Consider the following 14,620-nt stretch of genomic DNA (forward strand, 5'->3'; position numbering starts at 1 on the left):
CTGCATCTGAATTCACTGGATTGTGACTAGGTGCTCTCGGGCATTTGGCAAAGCTATTGGTGATCAAATGTTACCAATATCGACTATGCTGACTCTCGACAATATTATGGACTATATTGGACTATGCAGAAGCTGACTCAGATAAGATACAGGCTTTCCATATGCAATATCCCAGGGACTGCTTGTGTGGACTAATCGGTGACCATCACCATGAGGCTGAATTGGAAATCTGGGAATCACTGGATGTGGATGGCTGGGGTAATTATCTGGCAGGCTGGAATAGTGTAATTCAATGTTAAAGAAATCTTAAACTAGACAGCACTCCCAGAGCACGTGGGAGCAAGGCCTGTATTTACCGACTGCATTCGTCTTTCATGACATCATGTTATCTTTCTATGCACCCCCATCCCTTATCACGCTCCCCATCTCTCCCTCATTTCCACCCCCACCCCTCCTGCCATCATCCACCTCATCTCCTCCCATCCCCCACCAACTTGCTATTTACTCAGGGAGCCACTACACTTTTTTATCTGGGCCACACTGGAAACAGCCAAGGCTGTAGGGGCTCAATGTGGATAAGAAATACCTGTAATGGAATCTCTCAGATAAGCCAACTGCAGGGCAATTTTTTTTTTACAAGGAAGACAACTCATGCATGTGCATGTGATTTTTAACGCTTTCAAATAAGAGTTTGTCCTCAGAGTATGTTTTCATGAATGCTCATTCCTTGCTATGACATGAATCGGTAGCATGGACATTCACAAAAGAAAAGTAAACAAAAATTGAAAAATGCAGATAGAAGCATGGAGAGAGATGTATACTTGGAAGTAGATTGACAAATAGAAAACATAACACAGAGATGACAGAACATACGCAGGTTAATGACATCGTATTGACTATTAAGAAACGTAATAGGGCTTGGGCACCACATATGGTCATGAATAATGATAGAGTTGCAGCAAATGGATCTAAGAGGACATTCACTGGGGATACGGATGAATAAAGTCAGCTTGTGTACTCAGGCTAGGTGGATTATTACATTGCAAGAGCCTGAGAGATGAGGGTTGCTTGGGGAGGCCTTCATTCAGCAGTAGATTTGTCAAAGCTGATGTTGAATAACATTATCTTTTGCACCAGATAACAAGATGACACCACGTAGCATGTGCCGTTGTGAGATGACATCGCGTGTCATGATGCAATGGTGAATAGCGTGTGGCACGGGACGTCATTGTCATGGGATAAATACCTTTACACAGAATGTTTGATTCACCAAGTTTTTGGGAAATGTTTATTTAATGTGCCTCTGCTTTCTGAAGGGTACATTCCCAAATAGCAATACAAATTCAAACTGACATGTTGTTCGGATAGCATCATATTTACAAGTAATTTTAATCCCCTGCGACAACAGTTGGACAGACGGATGGGTAGAGCTATGAATAAACATTTTAAAACGCTGTGGAAAATGACAAAAATAATAAATCAGTGCCACGTGCTTTAAGGAATCAGTGCCACATGCTGTAAGGAATCGGTGCCAGGTGCTGTAAGGAATCAGTGTCACAAGCTGTAAGGAATCAGTGTCACAAGCTGTAAGGAATCAGTGTCACAAGCTGTAAGGAATCGGTGCCAGGTGCTGTACGAAATCAGTGCCACATGCTGTAAGGAATCAGTGCCACGTGCTGTAAGGAATCGGTGCCATGTGCTGAAAGGAATCGGTGCCACGTGTTGTAAGGAGTCAGTGCCACATGCTGTAAGGACTTGGTGCTACGTGCTGTACAGAATCATTGCCACGTGCTGTAAGGAATCAGTGCCACGTGCTGTAAGGGTCACTCACTTGAGGAGCCACCTGAGCTCACGGATGATCTCCCCAACAGGGCCAGCCTTTGTCTTCAATTCCCGCTCTGTTGAGAATCCAACCGCATTGTAAGTTCAGAAGCGGTGAGTGCGCCATCATACACAAAACGGGCAAGCTAAGTTTGTCATGGTGGTGTCTGATGTAAAATAGCTACTTATATCATATGGCTCCATCATGTGTTATTTAACAGCACACACAAGGGCTAGTACGTCATGTGAACACAATACACAATTGTATTTATAGAGAAACTGATAGGTATATCGAGAGGGTGTTAAGGAAGAAAAGGGCACTATGAGAAAGACAGGGCAGGGGAAAACATACATTCTTGTCTGGTGTTGCTGTTGTCAAAGTGCTTCACTGGAGCATCGTTGTGCTGTGTGTGATGAGCGTGTGTGCAGTTAATTTTCTGTGTTCACGTGATGATGCTTAACCACACACGCAGTGCACACAGGTTTTTTATCTTCAAGTCTGACGCCTGGTAGATTACAGATGCCGTGACTCATCTGCTGTGAAATAAAGCTGTCTTTCTAATATTTTACACAAACTCAAAAAGTGCCATGCATCACTAAAGCATTGGTTTATTTAATTTAACATAATACAAGATAAATCTACCAATTCTCAGTTTGCTCAGATATTTGTAATGAAAATGTTTTGGAAAAAGTCTCAACCATGTGTGCTGCTGGGGATTGGTGAAGTCATTGCCACGTTCAGCCGCACCAAGCTGATCGTGGCTTTTAGGGGGTTTCTGCCTAAGGGAGGTAGAACGTGGAGCTGGGTGCCATTTTCTTAGACAAATCGAGCACAAAAAAGTAGTCTACTACAATTCTTCGTCGAATAACCAACTTGGCAATGCTGCTGTGGTGTAATGGTTGACACAGTGGACTATCCAGATCATGCCGGTTCTATTTGATCCTTCGGCTCGGTCGTTTAAACAATCGCAAGTTTCTTAATTCCCCAAACTCTCAGTATAAATAGGTACACTGGCAGGTCGTGTGTGGTGGGGTAAAGTATGGGTATGTATGTATGTATGTATAACTTCTTTCGCACCGTTCATAGCCAACCATGTTAATCGTTCTTCCCACCTTTTCCATAAAATCTGGCCTGAATTGAAGAGTAGGCCAAAACACCCTCTAGATGAGCTCACCAGAGCGCCCTCTAGTGGAAGTCCCTCTGCCAGAAGTAGCATGAGCAAGCAATTTCAGTGCTTCATTATTACCATTTTAATCATCTGGGCTCTGGTTAAATACCTGAATGATGACGCAGTGAGCCTAAGCTGGCGTCTGTGCCTCTCCTAGTCCACACTGCACGCTTTGTACAAACCCTCTCGGCAGCACCTCTCCGTGATGCACACACACAGGCCTCACCTTTGGCCTCTTTTTCCTCCTTCAGCTCTTGCTCTGTCTGGGGAGGGAACAACAAAACCATGACGGCCATCAGCATCGAGAGGCAGCGAGGGGCAGCAGCCCAGGGGTGGGGCACACGGCTCCACGCAGACACCGCTACAGCAAGGGGAGAGCTCCCTGGAGAACCCTCCCACGGGAGCTTGCCTGCTCTAGTAGAGGGCTCACAGCACTGTGTACGAGAATACACACAATGTGTTATCGCCAATCTCAGGGATATTGATGGACCGTGCACACTCATCAATACAATCAGCGCGCGTACAGGCACTGCGTGGTTTCTGCTACAACCGCTCTATTGCCACCCAATCAACTTATCTCCCTCCTCTTACCCCACTCAACTCCCTGCTCACTCCTCTCTGATATGCAGGTGAAGTGTCTGCGCCACACTATGTGCACGAGTGCCACGTGTTCACCAGGCACCGCTCTGCTCGTTGTGATGAGCGTGGTGAATTTGTTCGCTCAGTCTTTTTGACCTCGGCTAAAGATCACATGGCATACAGAGATCATTGCAATACCAAATGTCTCTGTTGCCTTCCGATCACGGTGAGCCTTTAGGCAACTGAGCAATTACAATTACTCAAGTAACTTTTGTGTGGATTTATACATGAACAAGTGGTTTTTATCGAGTGTACCAAAAGGCGTACACTTAGATGTGTTGGTTTATAGTAAAAAAGCATGCTATATATTTTTGGGAGACATTTGTGCATGAAAAACACATTTTGTAGCCATACCAATTCGATGATATCATTCACAGACTCAAAACTGATAGGTTGCACAACTAAATAACGCAATTCACATCATAACCGGAACATTTAAACCAACACAAATCCCCTGTTTCCCTTTCCCAGTGAACATTCTGCCACCAAATATCCACAGATACATCGTGCAAACTGCAAGGGAGTTTACACATTTTCTTGACAACAACAACCTCCCCATCAACCAAGACCTCAAAAACGTTCCTCACCATGAACTCAAAGTCCCAAACCCCTCTCTAGAATCGTGCTGTCACCATCCTAGAATCTCACCCAGATCCGGAAGAATGCTGGCGAACAGAGTGGAAGAACGCGGATGTCCAGAAAACACCTCATTTGAGACCCAAACATTGCACCTCATGGCTTTAGCATTCCTCCTCGAAGACACTGGTGCAACCATCAACCATATCAGAACATCAAAAATTGATGCACAAATCTCCTTTCTTCATGGATAATAATGAAAGACAAGCCACAGTGCAACTGTGGCGATGCAGCCCAAGTGATGGACCGTTTAGAAAACCACTGTAGTCTGTGCTCCTTGAACAGGGGAATAACAAAACTACACGGACTCTGTCCTGAAGCCCTCTCGTGGCAAGCAGACCTTGACATTTGCATGTAGCTCATACATATATTGCCATATTAAGAATATAATAAATAGGCTGGTAAGAGTCTGTGGTAATAGGAAGATGAGTGGAGTGAGATGAGTGGAGTGAGAGAGGGAGATGAGTGGAGTGAGAGAGGGAGATGAGTGGACCACACTGACTGTACTGACTTCAGCACTGACCACACTGACTGTACTGACTTCAAGCACTGACTTACAGCACTAACTTTCGGCACTGACTGCCAGCAATGACTGCATTACCTGTCAGCCCAAATTGACTGCACTAACTGCAGATTATAATGACTAGACTTCCTGTCTACACCGACTGCCTGCACTTTCTTCCAGCACTGCATGCACCGTCTCCCAGCGCTAACTGAACTGACTGCCAACACTGCATGACGTCATCATAATACACACGAGCCGCCTTCCTCAGTGACCACGATGAAGAGGACTACGAATTGACCTCTCACCAGGGAAAGACGCGTTTACAAAGCCGTGATGATGCAACGTTAACTCACGCAACGTCCTGCATGCACATGTGGCACAGTGTGCATGGAGGCCTTTCAGTGCCTCACCCCTCTCACCTTTCGCTTCCAAACTCTCACTTGGCTCTCCAAACTCTCACGGTCTCCCACACCTGGGATATCAAAACAATGAATGGAGACGCATTACACTCCAGGATACCACAGTGTTTGTTCAGGCATGTTACAGCACAGACGTCACACACCACAGTGCAATTGTGTCCACATACAAGCAGCACAACATACACACATATACAAGTACACACTTATACGAGTACACATGCAAGTAAAGGCATACAACGTACAATAATACAGTCTCAGAACACACACACGCGTGCATGTCCATCAGTGATGACGCTCACCACTGTCAGCAGGAAGCCATTATTTCTAAACCCCCGCTATATAGAGCTAACAGAGCCTGTAAGGTCTAAATGCGTGGACCCAACTATGGCCATCATCAGCATTTGACATCGTGTCAGTGTTGGGAAGCTATGACGAGGACAGTGTGAGGGCGCATCGTCATTCCCGTCTCAGTCAGTGGCCCTCAAATTGAAGACCCTGCCACATTCAGATTGCACAGGGTCTTGTACTCCTCACAGCGCCTCGTGTGTAAAGCAATGACAGAACGCACCACGCGGCCATCACCAATAACATGGCCACTTTCAGTGGCTAATATGCAGCTTCAATGTTCATGAGATTTCAAGGAGAGTGAATGCTAACAGCCATGACGTGTGTTTGGTATTGTAACCACAGTCCCTGAAGCGTTCTTGCTCTGGTAGCCATCAATCAGCCAGGGCACTCGGTGGACCCACCTGTGAAGCTCAGCGGCAGTGTCGTCTCGTATCCGTACAGCTTCTGCACCTTGGCCACGTCGTAGGGGCTCAAGGAGTTGCCATGCCCCATGTGCAGCATGAGGAGCGGGTTCTTGGGGATGATGGTCGGGTTGCGCTCATCCACCGAGCCCGCCGTCCTGGACACGCACAAAGCCTCAGGTACAGGGCCCTCCACCATCCATACACACAGCGATCCGTGGAGAGCATTTGGAGCATTTTACATTAAAAAAACTCACATCCCTTCTTGAAGGATTACGTTTGCACATAACACAAAACATTTTACAGGCGCTAAACAGCATTACAATTCACCCATCATGAATGAAGGTGAGGTCTCAGAAACTTGAGCATTCATAATATTCAACATTCAAATCTCAGGTAGCCACAATAAATGAAACCAGGTTCGAAAGCACATCAAGCTGATTGCTGATTGTATAACACATCCAATATAATCCATCCTCTCACATCCAATATAATCAATGATCACTCCAGCAATTCAAACACGCATATTTATATATGTATTTACAATACAGGACGTGCTGGGAATGATGGTGGGACACACAAACTGTAGCTTAGGGGATGTATATGCATGCACACACACATTGTACAGAGATCCTCGAGGACAGTGACCAGTGAGCCCCAGGGTTTCAAGCTGAACTCGACTTAGCAGTGTGACAAAGAACCAGTCACAGAGTGACAAAAAACTGGAGTAACAATGTGTCCTGAGTCCTTGAATTGCTTACCTTGCAACCGTGTCCCAGTATGACAGGGAGAAGGGAATTTCAGGAATATAAATACAAAGCGACCTACCTCTTTGGTTACAGGTTTGGCATAACTCTGGATCCTAGGCTGAATCTCACGTGGTCAGGCGCTCTTTGCCACTGTGTGCTCCCAGTGGCGCTCAGTCGTGGGTGCTGGTGACATTGCGACTTGCCTTTGACGGCGATCATCCAGACACGTGCCACCCTGGTGCTTGACTCAGCTCAGTGCTGACTCCTATGCTCTTGACAAAGCAAATCTTATCAGTGGAGTCCAACCGCCCCGGCTTACATGCATCTGTTACCCATCCATCGTCCACTTAGGGCCTTTTCTGCAAGAGCTGTGCCCTTGCACTTTTGACTGTGCCCTGGAAACTCGTGTTCTCCAGAGCGAGGAACCACACGGACATGGATCTCTTGTGGACTTGCGTGGCGTGTGAATACAACTGTGCGGGAATGTCGTGGGAAGTTGTTTTACCTGTTGCCCCGATGCACCTTGCCACTCAGGATTAGGAATTCTCTACCGACACTTAACAACTTAAGTTTGTGGTGGCTTTTGTGTTATTAATGAAAGGTCATTTTGCAGCTTGGTCCCTGTATTTCATGCAGGCCGAGCACCGGAAAGACCGTGAGTGGATGTGGCAGAATAGAAGGGGGAAGACCTACACCTACCCCCTTATATAACACACGTACACTGTAGTACAGGGAATGTGTAAGACACACTGTAATATAGGGAATGTATAACACATACACACACACACTTTCATATAAGGAATGTATAACACACACGTGGTGTAGAATGTGTAAGACACTTGTATAATTAATGTAAAGGACTCACACATACAGGGAGTGGTACGTACATGCTGTAGTGCATGATGGAGCTGCAGTCGTAGGGGATGGACACGTCATGCGCGTGTGATTTCATCTCCACGATTTGACTCTTCCATTCTAAAAAAGAAACAATGTTCACCATATAATACTTAAAAAAAAAATTAGAATTTATATTTCTCCTTGTTACAAACTCAACCACTTGTAACACAATGTTGTGGTACGGACGTAGTATATGTGGTTGTTGTGCTATGAAGCAGCTCATGTTCCCCTTTTTACGGACAGTTGATAAGAGACGAGTGCACCGCGAGTGCCCGGCCACTCTGGCAGGAGTGGAGGATCGGCACTCGTGGCACCAGACGCAGCTCGGAAGCAGCTGTCACGAGCGGTGCTCAACCTGCACCGGGGGATGGAGTCACAAACGCCTTCTCACCTTCCTTGATGTTGTCGCTCAGCACCCAGACGTGGTCGTCGCGGTCGCTGCGGCAGTGCTCATGGTGGAAGCCGAGTGCGTGCATCAACTCGTGCAAAACCGTGCCCTTGGTCACCTTCCCGGGCTCCAGGGACAGATCCTGGCTTCCACCCTGCCTCCCCACGTATGACCAACTCTTGCTGAGAGAACTGAAAGCAAAAATCATTCACTGGTATCAAGAAATAATTTTTAATGCATTCAGATCATGTAGATTTGTAATCCTGGTGTAAATGAGCCAATGCATTTGCATGCAACAGAATAAACTGAGCACAACAGCATAAAAGAGTGAATTGTCATAGTCAAGGTGGAGGGAAATAAATTAAGAATGCTCTGTCAATTGTCATGACCTGTCCTTGTTATAAACCTGCAGCCACCACTGCTGATTTTGATTTATTTAGAACACCGAGCATCGTATATGAGAAGGCTGCCCAAGCAGGGGAACTCTTTCACTTTTATCTTGTTACATACAATCGGAAGATTAATTTCCCTGCATTCTCTCCTTCATACTCTCATTTCTCTTGTTCATGTTTATTTTTTGTCGTAATTCTCTTTTACTTTATTAACTTTGTAACTAAAACATGTCACCCCTTACTCTCTAATAGCCAGCACCTGCTTGCCATCTGCAAATCTGCTGATCTCACTGACCTCCAATAATTCCTTCCACCATGATTTCCCAAGCTGCTTCATTATCATCATCATCTCCACAAAGGTGCTAGTGATAATGTGCACCCCTGTATCGCACCTCTTCAGATTTCTGTATTATCTGATTCGCCTTTGGTTATGTTCACTGTTGCTGTTTGACTCATGTGCAAAGCCGCAATAAGCTGTCTATCTTTCCAGTCCATTCTGATCATCTGGAGCAAATTGAACAAAACACATCTTGTGACAAAGTGTAATCTAATTTATTGCTCCCCCACCTAAAAGTTGAACAATTTATTATCGATTCCTTCTGCCTTCCCCGTCTTCATACTTTTGATTGCTGCAACGACTTTTTGAAGAAGTTTGAAGAATAGCAGAACCCTTGTCTTCTTTGTCTACCAGTCTCTCTGGCTTCCCGTTTCACATGGATCTTCAATGTGTACTTTACACTTTTCTCTGACTTGTTCTGCTTCATCTGTGCTTGTCTTTGTGCTGTTTGCCTTTTGGCGTCCTCTGGTCTAACTCCGTTTGAGATTAGGCTCTAAAGAAAGCTGTCTGTGGTGTGGACCAATCAGTTTAAAAGACAATGCATATATTATAATTGGTTTTTTACCCTTCTATCTGGCAACAAAACTGACACCTTTTTACAAGGAGTCATGTTTGCATAGACTGCAATACCTGCAGTCATAATACAAACAAGAGACATAACTCTGAAGAATAGCAGGACCCTTGTCTTCTTTGTCTACCAGTCTCTCTGGCTTCCCGTTTCACATGGATCTTCAATGTGTACTTTACACTTTTCTCTGACTTGTTCTGCTTCCTCTGTGCTTGTCTTTGTGCTGTTCGCCTTTTGGCGTCATCTGGTCCAACCCATGTGAGACCAGGCTCTAAGGAAAGCTATCTCGGGTGTGGACCAATCAACTTCAAGGACAGTGCACATTATCAGAGTTATGTCTTTTGTTTGTATTATGACTGCAGGTATTGCGGTCTATGCAAACATGACTCCTTGTAAAAAGGTGTCAGTTTTGTTGCCAGATAAAAGGGTAAAAAACCAATTATCATATTTTTACTGGCAAATGAGGTTCCCATAGTGAATGCATATATTATCAGAGCATGTTTTTTTGTTTGCATTCTGACAACAAGTATTGTGGTTAATGCAGACATGATTCCTTGTAAAAGGTTTCTATTTGGTGTTTTAACATCTTAACACCTGTTTCCTTTTCCTTATTGATATTTTTAACAATTTCCTCTTTTACCCAAGGCTTTTTCCGCATTTGCTCCCCACCTCTCTTCCAATGGTATTTCTGTGCTTGAGAATATTACTTTAAATGAATCTAGATTCCATCTCTCTCTTCTTTTGTTTGAGTTTATTTTATTCAATTTCTCCTTCAAAGTAATCGGGTAATAAGAGCCTGTCTCTACCCCTGGGTAGCCGTGAGCGATCAACGTGTTATTTCGGTTTCTCTGTTTGACTACGATGCAATCTAATTGGTATTTTCCAGAATCACCTGGTTATTAACAGGTACATTGATTTATTTTTTTAATGGTGGAACCAGATGTTTGCTATGCAAAGTTTTCTTAACCTACAGAATTCTACCGGTATTTTTTTTATCTCTATCATTTCTAGTTACCAAACCAAAACCACCTGCTACTTAGAGGTCTCCACTTTCACTCCCTCTGCATCCAGTCATCCATTAGAGCGGCACAATTATACATGCTAAGGCAAAAACATTCTCACGTACTGTTTTATTGTAGTTAACAATAACTCCTGATTAAAGAGAGTACGATACGATGGTCTTCTACTGTGAACGTATTTTAATGCACTTCCAATGAATGTAGACTATGCACTCATCAATCCTCACAAACGCAATCAAACGTGGCATCATCTCCCAACTGAAAATGGTTATTTGCATTCAATCCTCCATGTCACCTGGAGGTGGCACCGCACTCGTATTGTGCCACCCTGCGAAGTGGCAGTCAATGAATCCCAGCACCTCGACACTGCTACACAAGAGGGTTTGAGAGATGAATGCCATTTGCAGTGACGAGTCAGATGCAATGACGTTCATGTTGCACTGCATCCAACTGGGCCTCACACGGTGCTCGTAGCCAGATCAATGTGCTCATCTAGGTTGGGGTTTTTCAATTTCATAAATCCATGTCTGACTGCTCTGGCCAAACCAAACACTCGATAAAAATGCAATTTTCAGTTTGGCTGAGTTCGATTTTTCATTGGGGTGAATGTTTTATATAGAAATACCTCTTGGAGGGTTGGCGCCAAGTATGTGAGCCTTACACAACACTGAGATGTCTGCTGCTATAACGAGTATGAGGCGCCAGAGTCATTTCACATCACTTCTGAAGGCCAAGGTTAACACATGGCAATGACTAGAAGGAAGGCACAGCATCTTGTGGTTGGCTGTGATGAGCCAGACTTCATCCCAATGGAGGCAGATCAGGTATAGAATGTGGAATTGCACAGAACCATATGTCCTTCACAGAATGCTGCATATGCCGTTTGCAAAAAAAAGAAATAAATAACTAGTGGCCAGATGTAAAAACTATCAATAACCAGTAATGATTAGATGTATAGAGTGCTTACATGCAGTGCATCCCAGAGCACTATGCTAGACTCAGAGAACAACAGGATCCTCAAGACAAAAAGTAAAAAAAAGGAGTTGAAAAATGCAGGAGAGCTTTGGTAACTCTACTCACTCAGGCTGAGCCACTGAAGCTCAATACCAACACATCCGAAGAACAAACCCCTGATAATACCACGGATGCAAGACCAGCTGCAGTCCACTGCCAGAATCACACAATCCACCCCAACCAAAATGATTACACCTATCCCTGTCAAGAGGTCGCACAGATTCCATGAGGGGGCCGGCACTGGCATAGCCCAGCCCCAAAGAGCAACAGAGAACCTCAGCACCACTACAGCACAGTCCCAGCAAGTTGCAGACAACACAATACCAGCACCGCACAGCTCCATCAAAGCCCCAGAGTGCCCAGTGGCAGCGCATTTAATGTCTCACACTTACACAGCTGTAAAAAACGGCAGATATTGCACACGTTACACAGGCTGGCTCGCAATGGCAGCCATTGCTTACAGATATGAATAGCCCTGATTGTGAATAGTCTTGATTATTAAACTGACTTGACCATTAACTGAAATAAATGGATGCAAGCAGATGATGTGAGTACAGCATGTGAATTATGGATGTAAAAATGAATTGAGTGCTGGATAACAATTGTAAATGTGAGTAATGGCTGTGGATTGCTGAAGTGGTGTACAGTATGTGGATATTGGATGTGAAATCCTCACCCCTCCAAGGCCTGGATGTGAATGAAGTCCGTCTCTTTGCCATGAGGGCAGAATCGCATGTGGGTTTTCTTCTCAAACTCCTCTACAGCCTGCTCGATGGCTTTCACATCGTAGTCATCTGCAAGACAGTGAGACATTTCATAGCAGTGAAATTCATTGCAATGCTCATGCATAGTTTGCCATAAATATTCACTGATTAATTCACATCATAGGGGGTTCAAACACCTTGATATTAATGAATGCTCATTGTAATGCTTTGCACTAACTTGCACAAGCTCGGGCTCATGAAACCAGGGCCTATTTCTCATGTGGGTATAAGGAAATTGTTCAGTGGAATTGTGGCAGCTGACATCGGATGATAGCAGAGCGTCATTCCCGGTCGTGTCCATAGGAGGCTCAGGTGACCATGAACAATACCGCTAACGTTTCCACACCTCACCATCACTTCCTTCCTTCTGCTAGATCCTGCAGTTGTTGTAAAGTGGACACTCGACCTTCAATGTCTCCACCATGTGGTTGCTGGTCTCCTCTTGGTCACTGACCTCTGTCTTGTCGCTTTCACTGTAACAGGACCCCTTCCACCCTGCACAGGTGTCCCACCCATCACAACCTTCCTGTTGCACTTTGCACGTTTTACGGATTTACAATTAAACAAAATAAGTTGTTTACATCCATGACATTCCTAGCATCGTCTGCAGGCTCCTATGATCAAAGACGAAGAGTTTTTTTTCTCTACATTTGTTAAAGACCAACTCTGACAAAGACCCCCGTATAGCCTATTAACACTGTTGGGGCAAGTGCTGTTAGCGAGCACTTATGAAGGCTGGTTAGTCACACGAGGGGGTGGGTGGCCATCACCACACCCGGTCGCCTTTGTCTCCCTAGAGGCAATGGCCCAGGACCAATTCAGATAACAGTCACTGGTGTTGGGCGTGAGCGAGAATCGAACTCGGGTTGCGGAGGTTGTAGTGCAGTACGCTAACCGTTGCACAACCGCCACTCCATCAGCTCCATGTTAGGGAAGCTCATGCTGAGAGCCCAGTGTCAGACCCAGTGACCAACACTGCCCTGAGCTGCTCTGTTCCAGCCACGCTCCTCGCTAACAAACCTGCACTGTTCGCACACTCCACGTCTCACAGGTGCCATCATCCATTGTGAAACCTTCATGTTTGACTCTCCCTACACTGTCTATGGGTTTAGTGAACACAACGTTGAGTCAAGAGGGTGACCAACACTGCCCTGTGGAGCACTGGGTCTGCTCGTATCCACACACAAGGCTGTGTCCCAGCGCACAAGTGCTGAAGCTATCCGTCCCTCGAATGTCACGACCACCCAGAGGCTGCCACAGCCCCTCTCCCCAAACAGCCAGATGCTTGCTTTAGGTCTACTCAGAAAATCCAAATCTAGTGGGGACTAGAGTCATGTCTTCACTCTTATGGGCAGGGATATGTTTAGCACAAAGTAACACATTACACACCGACTTGTAAACGTACTGCAGTGATCGAGGCATACGTAGTGACGCCTTTATAATTTATCTTTGCAAGCTTAATGGCAGTAACTGAAAAAGGTATTTACTCGTTTTATTGAGGTAAACAATGTTCTGAGACATGAATCATTCAATAACGATGCTATAAATGTTTCTTCTACGATGTGTTGATCCCTTATCATAGTCATCAAAGTACATTTTCATATTCACCAAATATTATAATTAAAAGTCAATTTGTGATCATCACAGTGGATATCACAGCAATTTAAAGAAAACATCGTGAAGGCAAAGAAAGTGACTGTTGAGAGTAACCGCGGACCCTGTATGCAGGGGTACGTACGGTCTGTGTGGCATCGCCCACACAGGGCGTGGTCACGGGAGCGAGGTTGCCTGCCGCTCTCCCACAAGCGACATGCGTTTGGGCAGGGCTCACAGCACGCGTGTCGAGTGCGGGTAAACGATCCAACAAATTTGAACCAGGACAGTGGCAACACTTGTAAACACGAGTTATCGAGAGTATTCCCGTAAAAATGGAAATGTAAATTTAGAGGGAATCAGCCTCTCAAACTTAGCTTCATGATGAGACTACGGTGTTACTTATAAGAAAACTAAAAAACGTTAAAAAAGCCCTGCCGCAGAGCACTAACGCACTGACAGTTCATGAGGTCAATGCGACACTTACAGAAGTCCTTGGACACTTTGTAGGGGATGTACACACGGCCATCGCCACTCTTGGGCCAGTGCCTGACTGGGAGTGAGAAGCTGCTCCCCTTGACTCCACACCCGGTGAATTCTGAAGCCGGAGCGAGAGGGGGGGGGGGCAGACAGCTCATGCAGGAAGCTCTCCTCGCACAGCCTGGGCTTGCCATGAGTTGGGACACCGGCCTGCAAGCTCGAGTCGCGTACAGCATCAGAATTGATGGATGCTGCTGTGCTTCAACTTCACCCACACAGCAGAGCCACACCCTAAACCGTCACAAAGAGGCAGCGAGAAGCCAACTGACATGTAATGCGCACACTTCGCACAAGTCAGCAACATTAACAATGATACCCTTTGTTTGTCGAGAAATGCCTCAATGAGTCCCAAGACCCATTCAGTAGGGTCCTGCATTGGGATGCTTGGTCAGTTCAATGACATGGCATGTGGGAGGAAGCC

The 14,620-nt window shown here is 45.4% G+C and overlaps 2 protein-coding genes across 4 annotated transcripts in view; both read right to left on the bottom strand.

The window, feature by feature from the left end:
• The window catches only part of LOC144736680 (uncharacterized), an 828,508-nt gene that overhangs the window by 434,236 nt on the left and 379,652 nt on the right, over window positions 1-14,620 (bottom strand). The window lies entirely within an intron of this gene.
• LOC144736697 (hatching enzyme 1.2-like) lies at window positions 1,790-14,363 on the bottom strand. The gene is made up of 8 exons (XM_078619302.1): window positions 14,147-14,363; window positions 11,979-12,096; window positions 7,976-8,163; window positions 7,575-7,662; window positions 5,939-6,096; window positions 5,190-5,242; window positions 3,217-3,253; window positions 1,790-1,898 (listed from the first exon to the last, which is right to left on the bottom strand). The coding sequence occupies exons 1-8, from the start codon at window positions 14,331-14,333 to the stop codon at window positions 1,828-1,830; spliced, it is 900 nt and encodes a 299-aa protein (XP_078475428.1). The 5' UTR covers window positions 14,334-14,363; the 3' UTR covers window positions 1,790-1,827.

Source organism: Lampetra planeri, chromosome 3 (assembly GCF_965212315.1).
Source record: "Lampetra planeri chromosome 3, kcLamPlan1.2.h2, whole genome shotgun sequence".
Taxonomy (NCBI): domain Eukaryota; kingdom Metazoa; phylum Chordata; class Hyperoartia; order Petromyzontiformes; family Petromyzontidae; genus Lampetra; species Lampetra planeri.